Below are 21,894 nucleotides of genomic sequence, written 5' to 3' on the forward strand. Positions count from 1 at the left end.
GAACCAGTTCTACATGAAGAAAACAAAATATCACACTACACTAAACCAAAGTGAAAAATATGTTTAAACTTGATTAAAAATCTTGTACCTGATAATATAAATAGGCTGCATAGAACAAAATCAGAAGTGGCATTATTGCCCACAGAGAAGTAGTGCTCACGATGCCAATTAAAACAAAAGTTGAGAGAAGTTGCGAGATTTGTCCAAGGAACATATTAACAAAGACTGCAACACTGCGATCAATATCACCAAGATCTTTCGCAAACCTATTAATTATGCGTCCAAGTGGATTGGTATGAAAGAACACCATTGGGGCTCTTAATATAGAGTGAAGCATGGCATCGTGCAACCTCTTGGCTGCATAAAGGCTTGAAGTAATGAGCCAATAAGAGTTTGTCAGAGTCACAAGTACCTAGATAAACATTAAAACATTAAAGATCAGACTCCAGAGAAGCATTTGTTAAGCAGATATTCTACCAATCTTGAGGCTGCTGGCAAATGTAAAGCCTGAGCAACTAAGTATGAAGTTAATTATGAACATTATGATTTTGAAAATTTTCATGGTAGAGGTAGTACCTGACCAAAAGAAAGAGATGCATAAATCAAATTGTAAAATCCAGGCCCATGGCTCTTTAGAGAGCTCTGATCTGTCCAAACACTTAACCATGTGCTACTTGAAACCCGTAGAATTTCAGTCAAGGTATAACAAGAGAAAAGTATAAGAACAACCCACATTCCACCCAACGCATTCTTATACCTGCAAAAACATGAAATTATTGAAATCTTGTAAAAGTTAGAATCTTAACCTCATACAAGAAGTTGGGCCAATAAAGATGAACATGACATAAACCATGGGCTATCATATGCATCTATTCTAATTCTAGTACATAGGAACTTCCAGATTATAATTGATCCACAGAATAAAGTATTTACTTCTGCGAGAAACTAAGGGGCAAGATTTCCAAAAGAAAATATTAGAACTAGAAAAGCATTTACCATCACCATATAACTTGGTATTGAAGAAAAATGTCTTCGTGTGCAATCAAACAAAAACAAGAGAATTTGAGAACTCATAGGGGGTGAGATTCCATAATCATACAAAATAAGCTAAAAGCATTGAAAAGAATAGAACATGCAGAACTTCAATCTGATATACCAAAGCTAGAACACCAACATATCATAACAGACAAGAGGCATGAATAGGCCGAGGCCAAAGGTATTAGAAAAACTTTGTACAATCAGTGGATCAATCAAGAAAAGGTTGAAACAAGGGTAATGCACCTAAGACAAATTGTAGCAATCTTAAATACGGAAGTAGTTCAGTAGAAAGTTAACAACACTCTGAATTGAAGTTAGAACATAAAGATGAAAAGCTTTCTTCAGTGTTCAGTCTTAAGATGAAAAAACTAACTAAAAGTCAAATATTGCAATTCAAAGATATGAAATCTGATTAAATTAGTGGGTCAAAATCTACCTCGCCAGAACCTTCAAACTAACAACACCTGTTTCACGTTCCTCTTGTTTGATAAGCACAGTTTTTCCTTCTTTCCCTTTATTCGGTTTCTCTTCCTTCTTTGATAAAACATTCACCATCTTTGTGACCTCTCCATTTTCAGAAGATTTTGCATTCTCTTCAGCACTTTCACCTTGTATTTCTTCTTCATGCTCTTCCATTTTCCCAGCATTTTCCATTAATTTTTGAAATAGTATTCCACTAGAACAAAGTTCTTCAAATGTACCTTCTTCTTTCACCATTCCTTCATGAACCAGGATAATTTTGTCCACATTTGGTAGAAAATGTAACTGATTTGTTACCAAGACTCGAGTTTTATTTCTCAGTTGATCCTTGATGCATTTATCGAAAACCTGGATGCAATAGAGAGCCAAATCAGAATGTTATAAAGAAAACGCTAATCATTCACACTCAATTAGAGAATTTAAAAGCGAAGAAAAGCTGAATGTTTCTGTCAACTATTTCTCTTAAATTTCCAGCACAAAAAGGGATGAACTAGATCCTCAAGTTGAGTGCTTAAGGGAAGGCTACTATACTTGAAACAGACAGATAAAATTAGAAACTATACAGTCAGCATTTCATTTGAGTAGGCATCATTTTTTTTCCCTTTTTCCCCTTATTGTCTGGCCCCCCACCACCGCCACGCACCCACCCACACAACCCCAACAAAAAAAGAAGAAAAAAAACCAAAAGAAAACAAACATCCTTTTTTTCCTTCTTCTTCCACATGGTTCTTTCAATACATAGTTGCATCTGATGCAATCAAAAGAGCGAATTTAAATAAACAGTGAATAAATTAGTCATATTATTAAAAGACCAGAAGTTCATGCTAAAAAAGGCAAGGCTGAATTATCCAACTTTGTGTTACTTTTGACAATGTAAATGTTAGGCAAGGTGTTTACTAAACATGATGGGTCACCAAATACAGCAATAACAGTGTTTATGATAAGATAATTTTCCTAATGTTTAATGACCAGTATTACCTGTCGACCAACATGAGCATCCAGTGCACTCAAAGGATCATCGAATATATATACATCTGAATCTGAATATACTGCCCTTGCCATGGAAACTCTTTGCTTTTGCCCACCACTGATATTGACTCCTCTTTCACCAATCTCCGTATGATCACCACCCTGGAGCAAAGGAAATTATAAAGACATGTTTCACACATATAGCAGAACTGGAATGATGGAAGATTCTAGATAATTTCACTAAGCACACGGGTTATATATGTGTAAATGAGGATTCCTACTTATTTGATGGCTGAGGCATACATGTTCTGATATTTTTGAAATCTCTGGACCAGGAATATATGTCAACATCGTACCATGTGCATGAAAGTGTTTTTCATATAATTAGCTGCAAGCATGCCAAAGTGAATGTTTCTGTGTGCGTCGTGAGTGAGAGTGAGAGGGCAGGGAGTTGCACGAGTCAGAAACACAAACACGCGTCTCTTATCTGCACTTACCGGGAGCAAATCAAGGTCGTGTTGTAATGCAGTAACTTCAACTGCCTTCTCATAGCGTGATAGTTGAAAAGGAGATCCAAACAATATGTTGTCACGTACCTGTATTGGACAAGAAAAAGTTACAGTAACTATCTATTTGATAGTTCAATAAAAGTAAAGACACATGAATTATGACTGACAGTAGCATTGAATATCCATGAAACTTGTGGAACATAAGCAACAGTTCCTCGTATGACCGCTGATGTCTCAGTTCCAGCCACCGGTGGTAGTTCTCCTAGCATTGCTGATATTAAAGATGTTTTTCCTTCTCCGGTACTTCCAACTATTGCAACCAAGCTACCAACAGGTATGTCCACATTCACATTGAATAGTGTAGGCCTCTCTGCCTGAAACAGTTTGACAGATTAAATTATTGACACTAAGAAGAGATTCAGAATGTACATTAGGGCTTTTTCTCACCAGGAACTACATCACACTATGGAAGCAACAAGTTGGAAATCATAACAATGTGGAGCTATCAGCCAGTAAAAGGTTTTCATCTAGCTAGTACTCATTAGTTATAACATGTGGACAACTCAATCACATTAGCTTGAGATTGGCACCTAGCAAAAGTCAACAACGTTTTTAAAGCTACATGGAGCACAAACTTACACAGAACACGGATTATAACTGTCATCATCAGAAACAGGCTGATGATTTTACTATGAGTCAGATGTGGGCCTGGACAAGAAACAAGCTCCTCAAAGAGTTTGGCAGTTGTTGTGTTAGTAATGGTGCGAATTGCAGCACTGTAGGAGACTAGTTGTGCATTTAAGTAAAACCAAGCAAAAATATATGTTATATATGATGAAAAACATTATAATGATGATGATAAGAAGTGGCCATTGCTTTATACAAAAGATTCTAGTGACAGATAAATCTTATAAGCCACAAGGCAGTGATGACTATCATAAGTATATAATTATTAAATTGTTTTGCATGTCCTTGTTAGATTATTAAAAAATGTGGTAAGTATCCCTAAAAATGACATTTCATTCCTAAATCAGGCCCTATGGATTTATAATACACCAAGCAATGTTTTAAATACCAGAACAAAAATACAATATAGTAGGCCTAAGTAGACTTATAAAGGTACTAAAAATTGTTTGATGTGTCAGTGCACTAGTATAGTCAATATAACACAGTAATTAAAATCATGCTACCAAGTGAAATGTTTAGCTATTGAAGAAAGTTGGGCCTGTCATGCAGGGTCCATAGAGGAAGAATGTGCAGTTAACTCTAGGCCTAGCACCTATTTGGAAGGAAGAGTCTCTCTATAAGAGTAAAAAAATAAGACCACACATGTTTTGATCCTTCCCAAACCCCACATTAGCAGGAGCCTTGTGCATTGAATGCCTTCTTTTCACATGATTGGATGGAAGACTACAGAAAATGACCTCAATTTTAAGATACAACAGCAAAAAGTTATCACCAATTCGCACATAATATCTGTTTCTTTCCTATTTGCTTATTTCATTAGTCTCAAGCAGTTCCAACGCAAGAGGAGATATGCCTGACCAAGGTTCAAAAACAGTGTTCTTTTACATCTCAGTTGCACTAAAGAATATGTTGTACAGAAACTTAGGATAATGAATAACATAGAAATCCAAGCATTTCAATCATGGAAAAAAAAACAAGCTGGCCAAAATTTACAACGAGTGCAATTCTTGTGCTCTTTGGTTTACATTATATTTCTATACATCATGTTTATGGATTATTTGAGTCTTTGGTTTTTGTAATTTGGGTAATTCAAAACAAATAACCAAACTAGTGTAATTTATTACCAATGTAAAAATCAAGATTTACATTTTTCTATTCAAATTAAGTTAATGGATTATTTGACTTTTTTAACGTATATGTGTTTCCTCTATGAGGATTTATATATAATATCCTTGCATTTCTTTAGACCCAAAGATTATGATGCTTCCAAAACTTCTTGAAGATTTAAATTTCAAGTCCCTATTCTTAATTCGAAAGAAGAAAAGAAAAGTGATATATATGAATAGTAGATAGTTATAAACAAAAAGAAAACACAGAAGAAATTTGAGGCTCCAGCCTCCAGGCTTAAAATCAAAAGTCATGTGATACTGTAGTACTGAAAAAGAATTAGAAAGAATAATTTAGAATTGACTTTTCTTAATTGCAAATGCTCCATGAATCAGCTACAAGGACACTTGATATTGGAAAGCATGACTAGCTTCAGTCAGGTAGGGAATGGTTGTCATGCACAACAGTTATATATTTAAGTGTCTCGACAAAAGAAAAAAATAAAACAAGTCAAATCAATGTAAATGGGTGTATTATTTTAGTATATACCATGAAGACTATGGCCAAGAGAAAAGCATCACTAAACGTGGTAATAAATAATGAGAAAGTGGTCCTCTCCCTCCAGTTTACTAGAACTCTGACATAATACCAAATCAACTAAGGAAGATTAAATAATTTTAAGAGACCTTTGAATCCCAAGAGAAGTATCCATTCTTGATTGAGATTGCTGGAAGCTGTGGTTCAAGAGGTGGATTCGGCAAAAGAATTCTCTCTTCAGCTAGGAGAAGCTCCTCTAGACGTTTAAGTGAGACATTGCAATTGACAACCTGCCAAAAACAAATAACTATCAAGCATTATAAGAGCATTGTGTGCCTGTTCGGTATTAAGTTCTTCGTGTGATTCTATTTTCAGATATTCTTAAAAGATTTTGCCACACAATGGGAAGAATGAATGGTCACAAAAATTTGAGATTATAATCAACTATCCAAGTTCAGGAACTTAATTAAATTAAATGTCATCCTAAAAGAACTTAGAAGTTAGAACCACATTTCTTCAGAGAAACTAGCCAAAAAGAATACAATTCCCATTTTTCTGGCTCTCCACATTGAGAATATGCTGATTCTTCTGGACAAGAAGCTTGCAGAGCTTTGCATCAAAAAAAATGACTGGCAAGTTACCAACATGACGATCAAAAGCTATGCTATACATATCATTCCACAAGAAGAAGGTAGATATTTTTTAAATCAGAACATCTTCAATGAAAAAGGATATTATCAATTAAACGGAAGAGAAGGTAGGGACATTTTACCAAGAAGTTGGCATGCATAATCCAGTCTTGGTTTAGAAAAGTGGGATCCTCATCAATTATATATTCAAAGATAAAAGTAGGAAGCATTATATATATTATATATTCTTTGCTCAATGTTTTCGTCTCACACTTCATCTTTCCCCTGCTTTATGCTGACAGTACAACACATCACTGCATCAAAGCTGTATAAATCTAAAATCAGCTGCAGAGATAACTACTTCTCACTAACTGGGTTACAATGATATCAGAAGTTTGCAACAAGCATTGTATTTTCCATATTAGCTCATCAAACAGGAATCAGCTGAGTGGTACCCCTTGTTCTCTTGAAGAAACTGTTTGGAACCTAAGATTTTGGCAAGATGATTTATCTCGATGGTCTCTTCTACAGTGAAATTCAGAAAAGATTCTAGAAAAAATTCAGGAAAACAAAGAAAGAAGAAAAAATAATAACAAAATTAACTTTCTGTAGCAGAATAACAAAGCTGTATAAATCTAAAAATCAAATTCATAGATAGGACAAATAACTACTCGCTAATTTGGTCAAAATGAGATTATCACTGATATCAGCAGTGTGCAACAATCTAGTTACAAACCCAACCTGCAGCAAGGTAAATTTAATATCTTTATATATATACAAGGATTGGTACTTCAATTTATCTACAATTCAAGGTATGCAGAACAGTTTGCAGTACCTTATCATCACATGGAAAAGCAAGACTTTTGTAAGAAAGTTATAAAATTCTGGGGAAGTATCACACCTGAGTTATTAGATTCGGAAGCATGAACAAAGGAAATCTTAACACTGAAAACAATGAAAGTGATGTAAATGCCTTTGCAGGCGTTAAATCCCCTCCAAGAAGAGAATACACCCCAAAAGAGGCCACTGTAACCAAAACTGGAATGCTGTTCAGAATGAAACTATTGAACTGCACAACACAGTAGTAACTAGTAAGTCAGAAGAATGTATAACTTTCTAAGAGAAAAATGAAAAAAAGGAATAAAATTGACATTTTCACCAGTGAAAATATGTTATTTGATTAGGAAATTTAAGAAATGTTTTCTTTGGACCTTACCGCTGCTAGCAGCTGAGCCTTGCGGAACCATGAAAGCTCATCGTTACGAATGCTCTGAACTTTTGACTGGAAGCTTTTCTCCCACGCATAACATCTGCCACACCAGATGAGTAGATATGATCAACCAAAATTATATTTATTAAAAGGATTCCATTTGATGAAAAACATACTTCACTGTGTCCATAGCAGCCAATATTTCATTCATAAGACTAATTCTCTTGTCAGTATGTTGCAAACCTGCCTTTGAAAGTTTCTGCATTTTGCTTATCACAAATGTCTGATTCCACATGAAACCAGAAAAAAGTAAGAATGGTGGGAAAAATATAAGGCTAGCTGTTACTGAGCTCAAAAGAACTAGTAGTACTAGCCTTCCCATGAAAATTATTCTTTAGCTTGATAAATATGCCAATAAAAAAGAATATGGGAAATCGTAATCATGTTGGTCAAGTGGAAAAAGATGGCACCATGTATAAATTCAAATGACAAACTCCAAGCACTACTTTGAATGTAAACAACCCATAAACATGGATTCTGGTTAGCTGCTCTAGCAAGCTAACACGGAACATGTTTTGCCCAGGGATGTGTTTTTCTAATTAAGTAAATCACTCACACACAAGATTAGCATAAGAAAGGAAGACATGTATAATACTGAGAAGAACCGTGGAATTTCTCAGAAAAGTATAGTATAAAGAGAACTGCAAGGTCCAAAACAATGCTCTCATTTATATTAAAAAAATAAAGATGTTTTAATAGCATCTCCTTTGATAAAAGAGAACCTGAAGAATTCTTTGCCAACAAAAATCTGATTTTGGAGCTGAAAATGTGTTTCAGACATGAAATTCCAGTCTCAACTGGACATGAATTTTAGAAGAAAAAATAAAAAAACAAAAATGCACAAAAAATAGGATCTGGAAGGACTAGCTTCTGAATAACAAGTTCCAGGAGATACAAAAAGTTACTACTTATAAGAATCACTGTAAAAATCTCTAATCTTCTATTCTCTGTCAAATTTCAAGGTAGAGGCAGGTCAGACATATTCTGAAGTTATACAACCTAAAAAGATTTGCTTCTGTGAACTACAAAAGGTAGCACTACTTTGTATATGCATTAAGTTTGGACTTAAACACTAGTGACTCACCTAATATCTTCAATGATGACCATGCTTTACCACTGTAATTGCATATTCCATCTAATTTAATTCAATAAGCAAAGCGAAGATCTACAAACACAAACTTAGGAAAGGGAAGTTCCCACAAAACACAATGTCACAAGAGATTACCTGTATAGGAATTAGAAGAACCAACACAAATGCACCAACAAGAGATGCAATTCCCAGCTGCTGGTAAAGAAGAATAACTGAAATGGTAATCCGAAAAGGAGCTGACCATATACTATGGAGCTGTTGGCACACTTGCTGTACAAAAAAAATGGCAAGATGCAACAATTTATATTTAGTTATGCCAAATAACCTTAATGAACCTAATAGAATAAAATTTGACAACTCAGTCATCCAGTTGATTTAACTTGTTAGTCATAAGACACTATGTTTATCCTTTAAATAGCTATCAAGCATGAGGAAATATATTATAGTTAACCCCTATTAACATATAGAACCAGGGTACATGAGGTATTCCCTGATTCAGGTAAGAGAACACAAGTATTATTTCAATAATATCTTCAACCAAGCTATGCAATACGATACCGTACCGATGTTTCGAGGTTGGCTCGGTACGGTACGGTATCGGTGTACCGAGCGGTATACCTTGGTGTACCGAACAATTTTATATATTTTTTTATACTGTAGCACTGTAGCACTGCTACACTATAGCACTGTAGCGGTACTGGGCGGTCCGCGTATCGGTATGCCGTCGGACCAGTACCATTCGGTATTGTTTACCAAGGTCTGCTATACTGAAGCGTACCGCCTGTACCGGTCCGACGGGTTATCGGTACGCGGACCGCCCGGTACCGCTACAATGCTACAGTATTATACTGTAGCACTGTTACAGTGCTACAGTACTATACCGTAGCACTGCTATAATATAAAAAATATATAAAATTATTTGGTACACCAGGGTGTACCGCTCGGTACGCCCTGATGTACCGCCCGATACACCGGTACCGTACCATACCGAGCCCGGGTCAAAACGCCGGTACGGTACGGTACGACGAACCTTGCTGCATACCATATCTTCAATAACAAACATTTTGAGGAAACTTTCTTGATAAAGTTCAGTAAATTGAAGTAACTTTTTCTTTGACATCATCTTTTTATGCACACACATCTCAAAGTATAGCAAAAGAATATGCCTGAAGTGACTCTGCATCAGTTGTCATCAAGTTGGTAATCTTTCCCGATAAAAATTTAGTGCGACTCTCATGGGTTAATCGTAATGATTTCCTAAACACAGCTGCAACCTGTAATGAGAAAAAAAAAGCAAGTCAGTTCCCTTAGAAGAATGCAGGCATGGAATGAAACTAATCATAGAAATCAAAGCAACAAACGTAGTCCCAATACGATAGCAGTCTCAAAATTTTGAAGGCAAATAAATCAAATTGTCATACTAGAACAATAATATTCCAAAATGAAACAGAGTAAATATGTGAAGTGAATACAAAATGAAACTCATTAAGCATACCATAATGACATATATATTCTCAGCCAAAGCACTTACTTTAGAAGCAAATGGTGCAATAATTCAGAAAACTATTTAGTATAAGAATTAAGAAAAGGTGTTTTCCTTTTTTGTTTCACCAATTGACTCTGGAAAACAACATGATACATATGGAAAAAACTTTCAAGGAAAATCCAATAACTAAATTAATAATCCAAATTTGGACTTCAATAATGTCTAATGTTTGAAATTTAAACAAAGACAATATTAATACAACATCAATTTTGATGACTGATTAATTTAGGAATGTGGCAAAAGAGCCTCTTGAAGAATCTAAAGGTAAAGATGCAACGTCACGCGAGAGTTGGCGATAATGTGAGAAAGTTAAAAAAAACACTACAAAAACACAATGATTTCAATATTGACAAATCTATAAAAATGAGAAGAATTTTAAAAGATATATAGTAGCTAAAAATGAGACAAAAGAAGTTGTAAGCTTTGCATTTGGCAAAATACAAGGCATATCCTAGTTTATAAAATAAGGATTTTTATTGGATACCTAAATTTTAATATCGTTAGATTATAGGATGAAAATCAAAAGGCACTTGTTAACTATATGAAGGGTAGATGAAGAAATTATTTCTATAAACTATTCAACATTCTATTAATAACTTAGCCTTAGAAATAGACAATAGATGGAAGTGACATTTCAAATTCCATGTCTACCACCCAGTACACCCGGTACATATCGACAAAAGACTAGCACATGGACCAGCCAATCTCAGCTGGTCTGATTTGAAACGGGGGTACCAAGCGGTACACTTACTTTCCCATGTTGACTGATCGAAATACGACCAGTACACATACAAACCGGATGGTAAGCCGACCACCCAGTTTTCAGATCAATTTGGTTTTAAAAAGGGAACATATACATACAAACCTTAGTTTTGGATGGACACAAACCTTAGAAACTAAAGATTATAAATTAGTTAGATTTAAGTCCTGTGTATACAAAAGAAATGAGGGCATAGTTAAGATGGATGGACACAAGGCTCCTCTAAGTTCAAGCTTTAGAATGTCTTGGTCCTCTTGGATCTATTATTCATCATGAAGAAGACATTGTAAATACACTATTCATATTGTAAAATTTGGGTGTTTAAAATGGAGAAGGGTCCAAGGGATTTTGATGCATCTATTATGTTTCCCTAAGAGGCTAAGACAACTGAAAAGCCAACCATGCATTATGAATCAAAGTGTTATGCAACTAAAAAACAATATGCACAAAGAGCTCATGCAGCTGAAATAAAAAGAGAGAATAAGAATTGTTTTCATTTTAGAGCAAGAAATGTCGTATAAAACTGTGGTACCACCTGATATGGTATAAAATGGGCGGAATGTACAGGTCTGAGAGCTAGCTGAGATGTGGACCAACCTGTTTTGATCGTACCCAGGAAGCATACCAAAACCATGACATAATTCCAAGTAACTTATGGTAAGAAAGAAATACGTAGGTCATAGTTACGAAGAGCATGTAGATGGCATCAAGGAACTAAATCTCGTATTCCATATACTCAAAAATAAATTCAAAAAAAATAGTAGAAGATTCAGGATACTTGACATGGTACACTACAGTCAGTATATTACATAAAAGTAAGGGGTCAGAACAGAAAAATACAGCTGGTGTACTGCAATACTTCAATGCATGGATCCATATCATCTATGCAAGAAAATCTATTACCATTGTATTGAACTCAAAAAATGCTAGCACAATGATGATAAGTGATAACATCAAAATATGTACAATATTTTGATCATAGAGTTTAATAACAGCAAAAGATGTGCAATATGAATAACATACCAAGGTAGCTCTCAATCTAAAGCCAACACGCATGACATTCTGAAAGTATTGTGCTTCACATAAGACTCCCAATGACTGAAAGCAAAAAATACTCGTCAGCAAGCAAATAACTAGTGCTTTAATCTTTCTCATATTTGTATGCACTATGTTGAAGCTTCAAAAGAGAAAAGAGAGGTATAACATACTATTCACTGAAGAGAGAAACTGCTATCAACAATAGTTTAAAAGACAATTCTCATAGTTTGGCCATTTGCATTTGATGAACATGGCTATATTTGAAAATAGTGGCATATGGTCTACAATTATATTCAATTGTTGCACCTTAGAGGGTCAATTATACTCTCTATTAGTATGTGGTCTTCACTCTATTTTTGTGACAGTTTTTTTTTGCTGTTATATATTCTTTATCACATGTGTTCATTAATGTATGAAGAAGAGCAAATAAGGCCAACATTCAAGTCACTCCTAACCACATGAATCTCCTTGCTTCAGTGTAGCCTTTCCTTTTCAGAAGCATACTTCTATTAGTCCATGCATATGTCCATACAGGACAACTTTTATGGTGCAGATGATCCTAGATATTGCTCCTAGCTTTGGTCTTCATAAATAAATCTAGATGTATGCATACCGGCATAATGAACCTGTTTTTTACTGTTGTTGCCATGCAGGAAACAAAGCCATGGACCTGGGATTATTGCCAGCTTATAGTTGGGTCATATGCTTTCCAACTTATGCCAACAGTTCTTTGTGATGAATGTGGGGTTTCATTGAAGCAGACACTAGTAGCAACCACTGCTATAACCAGCAGAGATTGCCATAAGATGCACTATAATACCACAATACATCTCCCGAAAAATATTTTTCCCATCCAAATAAGAGAAACTTTCAACCTCCTAATGAACCACCAAATATATGCTAAGTGCTTTTACTTATAGGTTATCAGGGAGTACATAGGTTTAAACACAAATAATGTTTAATCTTCAACAAAGAGGAAAGAATTTCTATATCAACAAATGCATGAACATGCACAAAAACGTGCATCCTTTTCTACACAGCATGTGGACTAACACAGCACAGACCATTATTCAATCACATTTATCAACATTATGCAGTAAAAGTACTTGGGCTAAGAACAATAGACCTGCACAAGATAGAACACATACCACTCCAGCAAAAATTGAGAAAGCATAAATGTATCCATGCCATGCCGGTTCCCCTTGTTGCATGGACTGCAAATCATGCCAGTGTTCTCTTAGATTTATCTTAAGAATAATTAAAATCAGATACAAAGTAAAAGAATTTATCAATTGTGAATAGTTGCATAACAACACCAAAACCAAAGAGTAAGTAAACACAATCGATATTAGAAGAAAACCAAAAAAATCGAAAGCATGATTTGGAGCTGAAATGAACAGAAGGATGGACAATGCATGGGACTTCCATCAGTGCAGTCAATGTGATCAATGCACACAATCTTACCCCTTTACCCCTACAAGCTAAGTGGTTGTTTCTATAATTTGAAACTTGATCGGTTAGATAACAAAGGACCAACCTTACCATGGAACCAAAGCTTACAGTTTTAAACAGGGAAAAGCAAACCAGACAATAGGGGTAATCAAACCATCCATGTTGTTTTGCTACAAAGTTTTCACCGAATTCCATCTAACACTTACTTATAGTCTTAAAGATATGTGTATGTGTTAATATACCTAGGTATATATACAAATGAATATAGAGGATAGGCCTTAGTATCATGACCAAGGTTCAAAATTTCATATCGTACCAGTGTACCAAGCTTTCTTGGTACGGTATGATACGGCGTACCGAGCGGTACACTTATATATATAGATCTAAAAATATAAAAATCAATATATAAAAATATAAAAACAATATACAAAAATATAAAAATATTAAAAAAAGGCGTACGCAGCCTTGGCGACGTCGCCTCCTCCTCTTCTCGTTGCCTTGTCTACGTCATTCAGCGAAGAAGGTGACGAAGACATCGAAGACTGCAGACGTCTCTGGCCTTCGGCGAAGAACGCGATGAAGGCTGCAAACGTCTCCGACCTTCGGCGAAGAACACAGCGAAGAAGAAGGCCGCAGAGTCATAGACGAGGCAATGAAAGAGACCACCTCTTCCGCTGCTCTAGTCACTGCCTCTCCTGATCCCCGCGCCTCTAGATCCTCCTCTTTATGAATCTCCTCGTCGTTACCTCCTAGATCGAGATTGTTGAGGGAGGGCGACACCGAATCGAGATCGAGAAAGGGCATGGAAACAAGTTAACGTCGAGGTTCTCCCAATTCTCCCTCTTCTTCGAACGCCCTTTCCTTCTTCCTTCTTCAATGCTTCTCCCTTAGCCTCGCCGCAGCCAGGCTGATACCGCCCGAAATAACCCCGTATCGGACTCGAGCAGACCCCCATGGTGGGCGGTTCGCATACCGATTCATGGGCGGACCGGTACGTACCGCCCGATACGGGCAGTACGATTTGAAATCGCAAACCTTGATCATAATAAGCTTGCTCCTTTGAGATCTAACTAACCAAGGTTTAAGTCAACCTTTTTACTTGTAGGAATAAGACTGCATATATTGATCCTTTCAAGACCTGCATTATTAGTAGTCATGCATTAGACAACCCATTTATGTTTATACTTCTATATATATCAGATATGTATATATATTCTTACACATATGATATATTTGTAAGAATATATATACATATATGACATATATAAAGCTTTTTCAATGCATTAGACAACCTTACCACAGAGTGACTGAAGCTTTTTCAACTCATTCCTCCTAGTCAAGAAAGGGGAGGGTTGATCAAGCCCACCTCGCCAATGCCAAGTAGTAATAAATTTTTATTTTTCTATTATTGTCGTTCTGTCATTATTTTTAGTTGATGATTTAGGAAGTTTTTATAGTCTTTTCTAAGCCCACTTGGTGTTCTAAAGCCCCATTATACTCTAGTATAAAACAAAAAATTTTAATTTTGAGATTCACATTTCGGAAGAGTAAAGATTACTTTTGGTAAGATTTTGCAGGATAACAAGACTAACTTCCCTCCCACAAAGTCGTAGTAAACATAAGTGCTTGTCAAGCCTAAAGCTCATGCTTGGATGTTCTTTTCTATAAAAAATTGTTATCTTGATAGCTATATTTTCTAATTGACAACTTGGAAGGCATATTCGCCTGAAATTGGAAAAATGCTTGACAGCAGAATCACGTCTAAGATATGTGTATGTGTGCCTACATACATAATGGGAGAATTAAGGATGTGATGTCATGGTGCAACCTAGATAATGTCTAATGTTCATCTCAACTGTCCATGCTTGGGGAGAGGTCAAAAAGCATTCAAGATTCACTCATACAGATATCCTTTTCCTAATAGTGTACAGTTAGGACAATTTAAGTTCCAATGGAACATAAGTTTTTAACTCAAATGCACATACAAGAAACAAGTATATGAATGTTATAATCATAGTTACAAAATCACTGTTACATGAGACTTATTTACTTCTTTCTACAATCCCAAAGTCTTGTTAGAGATGTGCTCTTCTGCAACAGTAGCCCCAAGGTCCATAATCACCATGATTCCCTATAAACACCACTCGATATCTTAGGTGCCTCCTCCATTTCAAATTCTCAATCACCCTCATTCTGTTGTTGGTGCCTATGCTGTGGTCTTCTCACCTCTCCGGTCTCCAAGGTCACTGCACATGTACAAGCAAGCTCTACTATGACGACAGAACAGGAATCATCTCACACCACCACCACTGGCTATGTTATGCTTCACCATTATGGTGCCCTTTTTCTAACAAGTATAACTCAACTTGAATAACTGGGAAACCAAGGAACCAAATTGGTCCACAAATTCACTGAGACAGTAATAGTTCTTAGTTTCGCTCAAGGGAAAACTCAACCTGGTTCAGACTCCAGTAAAACTTGGTAGCAACCAGTTGACTAGACCTTGAACACCCTTAGTTAATACAAAAAGAGGGGTTTATAGAACATGACAGTGTTCTGAAAAATTTTCAGCCATAACAAAAAACGATCAATAAATTCAATCATGAAAGACTAGCAACTTCAAGAATTTGCTAGTTTAGACTTTAGACAACAAATAAATATTTGACCAGTATACAGGCACAAAAAAGAGGGAATGTCAAAAGCTTCATAAATTAAGAGACAGCACAGCACTTGCATGCTTATTGTAAAAAATGAACTTACCAGCAAAAGACGGTTCAAAATTAATGGACCAACAAATTGAGATGCATCATTACCAATCTGAGCCAAGTAGAAGAAAAATAGTTATCCAAGAAGAATCATGAAATATATAAAGACTGCCATACAAAGAGTCGGAAATTTGCAAAATGTGGTTTCCATTTTATTCTCCATCAACTTGGTTCACTGCTACTTTATGAATCGATCACTAGATGAACGTAATTGGACTACCGCCATAAATCAACAATTATCATATATCAAAAATGTTTCTTGTCCCTGAATAAATTCATACCTAATCAAAATTAAGTTCATTTATTAGACACAATCCAGCTAAATAGATTTCTAATTATTGACCCTAGGTAAGGGGAAAGATGCATCTGGGCTACTTTTAACAATGAATGCTCACTGCTGAATACTGATCACATGGCCAACTCATGCATCAAGTCAAACTCACATTAGCATAAGTATTGTTTGCAATAGGGAAAATGTATACTAGAATCGAGTTTCTACATATTGAAGCAGTAACCTTAAAGGAGCTTCATCTTATAATTTTTAACTGAATTCTAACTCAAACAAGCATCAATCTTATTATTGTAGCCCTACTGATAGTATGCAAGTATATGTCTGGCAACAAATTGGCAATTTCTTTCTAATTTACAAGATATCTTCAGGTAATACAGTTAGTAGCACTGCAGGAGAGAAGCTGATGTAGCGAAAAAAAAATTTACTCTTGGAAAACTAATATATAGCTTTCATCAGAAAACTCCACAGGAAAGAGGAAGCACGGCAATTAAATTACCAAGATACTCTGACCACAAGTCAAGACTTATCTAAATAGAATCCTTTTCTTTCTGTCATTTTCTGTATTGCTGAGAGGAAATTAATTATGATCAAATAGAGATATGAACCATCTCATCTGGATAAAACTTTAAACAGACCTAAAATTCATATAATGTTCAAGGCTACAAGCATTATCGAATAATCCGTCATGTCACCTAAGCTTATTATTTGACATCTCTAAATGCAGGGATCCTTTTCTTTCCCATTATTAAAAAAAAGCGAATAATCTGTGCTTGAAAATTTAAAGCAAAGGTTTTGCAGCATAAGTGCCATGAATTGTTGGAATTGCCGGAAACATTAAACAAAATATTTATTATTATCTGATAACAGGAACTTTCACATAAAAGATAACAAAAAGCTTTGTTGTTACCAAGTAAATTGCAATGTTCTTATTTCTATTTTAAATTCAAATGAAAGAGAAGAACTCAATCAAAAGAGACACCACAGAACGATAACAAAAACTTTCATTTATTACCTTGAAAAAGCCACCAAGCCAAAATCTGTAGAGAAAGTAAAAAAGTGACTGAAGTGTTTGAAAAATAGAACAAAAAGGTCATCTACAGGGTATAAAATCAAAAAACGGATGTCTCCAAGAAATATGAAAATTCAACCAGTTAGTAGTTTATACCTTCCCCCAAGGCTGCGATGCAATGCTCTCAACAGCCAAGGTTTGGGTTTCCTAGATTCCTCAGCCCAACATTGCTGAAACCTGAAACAAGAGAGCATTACAAGGATACGAAAAGAGAGACATTATGAGAAACTAGCCACAGAGACTGGGGATGCAAACCTGCTATTCAGTGTTTCTGTCTGGTCCCATGAATCTAATTTCCAAATATCTTTCTCAGTGATGGGCCTCTTAAAGCCTTGTTGCATGAGAGGAGTCATCCATGAAAACAATATTCCTAGGGTAAAAGCAGTAAGTGAGCATCCAAGAGCGTCCAAGATACCACTATCAAGATTCAAGACATTACATAAAGAATCAGCTTTCTATAGATACTCACTGGAAAGTATGTTGGCCTTCCTCTCAGGACAAATCTGCTCCCCTCCAGGAAGTGGTTCATAGTCCATGTCATCAATCAATGCCTCAGTTCTAATTGGAGTATATCCAGGATAAGGATCCAAACTAGGAACATAGACCAGCAAAAGGATACCAAACAAAAACTGCATCGCAAAAAAAAGAATGTCCTAAGTAAAATTCATGTCCTTGAACACAAAAATAGATCTATTTAAAGCTCAGTTCCACCATGCCAATAGATGCACTGAAGAGCTGACATTGTGAACAAAGGATTATCAAGTGTTATTATCATGTGCCCTAAACACTTAAAAGATGAGATGTCATCCTTCAAAGACCATTATCGAGTGTAAGCATCGCATGCATTAAAACACTTCTAAGATGATATTTCATCCTTCAAAGATAATTTTAACTAATTTAAAACAGAATTTATATGACATATTAGTAAGATAAATGAAGAAAAATATAAATACCTGGGACACGATCTCACTGGTGTACAGGTAAAAGATCGATCTGCAGATAATAAAAATAACATAAATGATTCTCTAGTTCTAAAATGTAAAGTATTATAGTCAGATAATGCAAGTCATGCATAGAAATTGTAAACCAATGAGGATCAACTTCCACATGTACTAGACATTGTAAAACCATTTGAAAGGACCAAAGCTATAATTGGTTTTGAGTAGGATCAATATACTCTCAGGATTTAAAAGCTTTAGATGTCTATAACAATTGGTTCCCTTTACATGCTTGCATACAGCAACAAAGAAAATAATCAATCAGTTAAAAAGTAACAAAAATGAATATTCAAGCAACTTACTTGTCATAGTATCGTCTCACAGAGAGAACAAGTTTGTACATAGAAATTTCACCAACCAGTACATAGACAACTATGAAACGGATATACCAACGAAACTCGTGAATATAAATCTTCGTCTCCAGTACTATCATCACAAACATGCAGCACCAAGCAACAGCCTCGATGAGCAGTGACAGTACCTGCAAGAAGTTCATAAATTATAATTAACTTGTAAATTCAGATACCTCATGCTGCAAAATCAAAATCAGTAAAAAATGGATCATAAGAGGAAACGTCCAGAACCAACTGGTGAAGAAGCTCCTCTAGATAGTGACACTTCAAATGACATGAATGCAGAGGCTTCTGAAAGATTAAAAGAGGATGCTCATGAAGTAAGATGCATGCTAACACTTATGGAGGAAATTATTTGTCTATATATATATATATATATATATATATATATATATATATATATATATATATATATATATATATATATATATATATATATATATATATATATATATATATATATATATATATATATATATATATATATATATATATATATATATAATCTTAAAGAGTATCTTCTAGCATCCCAATTTAAAGCTGTTCAGCGACATGCTGCAAGCAAAATTACAACCACTGAAACCATATAGATTAAGTGCATATGATGAAGTTTGTCACACTGATCAGGGAGAAAATCACTCCAACAAAATCCGTAAGCCCATTTTAGCATCCAAGGCACAGTATTATAGGTAATGAGTTGTTATAAAACAAGACTAATTACGAGACTGCGTAAGCACTCACCTCAAAGGGAGCCTGACCTGTGTGTCCATCCAAGTTTGTGATCGAAAAGCCCATTACCATCCTAAACAACGGCTCCGCTGTGCAGTACGCAGCAACCAGGCCTAACAAATAATTATAATATGGAGACCTCAGACAGTATCGCCGGACGGTGAGATCCCTCTTGGTCCTCCATATTCGATAGAAACAGACACCAAAAAGGGCCAAATGAGAGATGCAAACGACCAAGCTCTCCATGCCACAGGGTGTGTACGCACCAAATGCGTTTTCAACCACCTTCGCCCAAGCTCCATTCTTCTCCGGCTGGCAGTACCAGACCAGCGGCTTGAAACCCATGGCTTCCAAGAACCTCAAACCGCAACTCCTTCACTGAGTAGACCTCAAATAGCAACTCCAAGAATCAATCAACTGAATGCACAAAATAGGCCCATAAGAGTCGCGTCAACGAACCAAACTCTCTGAAAAAGCGGGCTTAAGGAAAGGAAAATCTCTCTCTCTCTCTCTCAGATATACAAGAAAAACTCAGATTCTTGAAAAGAAAACCGTTATTGCACTAAAAAGCGGACACAAGAACTGGGAAAAAAGAAATCATCTTGCCTGCAAAGATATACAAGAAGAATATCAACTTCTTGAGATGGCCCCAACTTTTTTCACACTAAAAAGCGGACACACCAAAAGGATAAAAGAATCCATCTTGGCCTCAAAGACATACACGAAAAAGTCAAATTGGTGAAAAGCTTATCCAGGAGAACCTGACCGGAGCCACACAAACTCCGGAAACAGAATCTGCCAAACGCAAAAAAGGATTGTTTCCTCGTCTCTTTCAAGAAACAAAAACGAAAAAAAAGAAGAACAGCGTAGAAACAAGAGCAATAAGTGGAACTGAAGCGACCAGATCTCGCACAACTTTCGAGACGGAGATTGTGCACCAACTCAAAAAAGAAGAATCGGCAGGACAAAATCCAGAGTCCGGGGTGGAAGACGACTCAATACCTACTGGGGAAGGTAGGCAGGATGGACGGCCGGCCGGTGGTGGGCATCAATCCCGTGTTGCTTTGGTGGGGATCCTCCTCACCTTCTTTATCATTACACCGGGTGCGGTGAAACAGAGGTTCCCTGCTTCCGAAATCCTTTTAATGGTTCTCTTTCCCTGGAGGCGGCAGCGATCGACGATGGCGGGCACCCGGCGGAGGTAAGCGCTTACGAGTTTCGAGAGAGGAGACGGCGACGTCGTCGACCGCTTGTCGCTTCCCTTACGCTCTCATGAGGCAACGATGAATGATGAACGATAACTGATCATGATCATGGTGATGATGATGATGATGACATGGCCAGATCAAACAGCAGCATCGAACGAATTATTGGTTACAACGTTGACTCGATTATCGATCCACCCGTATTCGTACCCGGTGGGGCCAGCGTTATCTACAATAACAAGCCGAGTGGCGGCAAGTTAGTAGTATTATACGGACTACATTTGTGTACTATCTTTCAATGTCTACATTTTTGTTCATATGTATTATTTCATATGCTAGCATTGTCATTACTTGCATGACAGCAAACCTTCCAAATGTGCCTCAGAAACATGTCCCCCAGTGACCTAAGCTAAGCCTAGAAAGAGATTTCAACGAGTCATAAGGGTTAGATAGCCAAAAAAGAAAAAAAAAATCAACCAAATGTGGAAAATCCAATAATTGACGATTTTGATTCATTTATTATATTTGTTATGCTATTAAATTAGAGAAAATACTATAATGATATTTTTAAAACAGTTTTAATAATTTTTTTATAATTTATATAAATTATATATTATTGTATTTATTGACATGATATGAAGTGGAATGAATGAGTGAATGAATGACAAGAATTATAATTGGCCACCAATTTGGCTTTCAAGTACAAGTTGCATCGCTTCAGTACTCACCTGTGCTTGGTGGCCTTGCACAGTGAGCCCAGCATCGGACCACAGGAGGTTTGATTCCTGCAACCGCCTCTTCTCCAATAAGAAGGCTTCCTTGTGCTTCCGCCATTATCCTTTCTTTCACTACTGTGGTTGGCATTTCATCGAACACCGAGTGGGCTGAACATGACAACAAAACGCAGCAGGAATCCCCACATTTGACGGCCTCCGAGACGTGGGGACTTCCGATGCTTTTGCCCTCTGCCGATCTATCTCTGTGGCTGGTCACCAGAGAAAATATAGCCAAAGCTGTAGGATATTATGTATCCGTCTAAGTTAGTGATTTTTGAGTCTAATGTAGATGCTGTTGTGGTTATTCTCAATTAGTGGATCATTAGCATAATGATGTTGAAATTATAAATGATATTGATATTTTCAAAAAATAGTTATATAAATTAGTAATATGTAATATTTATTTAATCCTTTTAAATTTAAGACTAGTGAAAGTATTAAAGCGTATTTTAGATATTTTAAAATTAATATGATTAATAGAAGGAGATTACTATTATTTACAATCCTTTTATTGTTGTTTAAAATCCCATGTTAAGAACTTTTGAATAATTCTAAGTTATCCCTTCATAAATAAACACATATATATCCTCAATTT

At 36.0% G+C, this 21,894-nt stretch overlaps 1 protein-coding gene across 3 annotated transcripts in view; it reads right to left on the minus strand.

Annotated features, from left to right (window-relative positions):
• The window catches only part of LOC135581656 (ABC transporter C family member 2-like), a 30,330-nt gene extending 9,713 nt beyond the window's left edge, over nt 1–20,617 (minus strand). Inside the window, exons 1-23 of one of the 3 annotated variants that reach the window (XM_065116004.1) lie at nt 20,325–20,617; nt 19,331–19,735; nt 18,539–18,717; nt 18,192–18,231; nt 17,708–17,867; nt 17,494–17,608; nt 17,335–17,415; nt 17,182–17,206; nt 15,873–15,929; nt 12,809–12,874; nt 11,646–11,720; nt 9,483–9,590; nt 8,452–8,586; nt 7,343–7,449; nt 7,173–7,266; nt 6,858–7,025; nt 5,477–5,617; nt 3,164–3,370; nt 2,985–3,083; nt 2,497–2,649; nt 1,475–1,866; nt 577–757; nt 89–412 (exon numbers count right to left, since the gene is read on the minus strand). In XM_065116004.1, the coding sequence (XP_064972076.1) occupies nt 89–412; nt 577–757; nt 1,475–1,866; nt 2,497–2,649; nt 2,985–3,083; nt 3,164–3,370; nt 5,477–5,617; nt 6,858–7,025; nt 7,173–7,266; nt 7,343–7,449; nt 8,452–8,586; nt 9,483–9,590; nt 11,646–11,720; nt 12,809–12,874; nt 15,873–15,929; nt 17,182–17,206; nt 17,335–17,415; nt 17,494–17,608; nt 17,708–17,867; nt 18,192–18,231; nt 18,539–18,717; nt 19,331–19,663 (3,240 nt within the window). In that variant the 5' untranslated portion in view covers nt 19,664–19,735; nt 20,325–20,617. Of the gene's footprint in view, nt 1–88; nt 413–576; nt 758–1,474; nt 1,867–2,496; nt 2,650–2,984; nt 3,084–3,163; nt 3,371–5,476; nt 5,618–6,857; nt 7,026–7,172; nt 7,267–7,342; nt 7,450–8,451; nt 8,587–9,482; nt 9,591–11,645; nt 11,721–12,808; nt 12,875–15,872; nt 15,930–17,181; nt 17,207–17,334; nt 17,416–17,493; nt 17,609–17,707; nt 17,868–18,191; nt 18,232–18,538; nt 18,718–19,330; nt 19,736–19,924; nt 20,067–20,320 lie in introns of those variants that run through there. The other 2 variants (XM_065116001.1, XM_065116003.1) reach the window with 2 other exon arrangements.
• Between the last annotated feature and the right edge of the window lie 1,277 nt (nt 20,618–21,894).

The sequence above is a fragment of the Musa acuminata genome, chromosome BXJ2-7, assembly GCF_036884655.1.
Source record: "Musa acuminata AAA Group cultivar baxijiao chromosome BXJ2-7, Cavendish_Baxijiao_AAA, whole genome shotgun sequence".
NCBI classification, from domain to species: domain Eukaryota; kingdom Viridiplantae; phylum Streptophyta; class Magnoliopsida; order Zingiberales; family Musaceae; genus Musa; species Musa acuminata.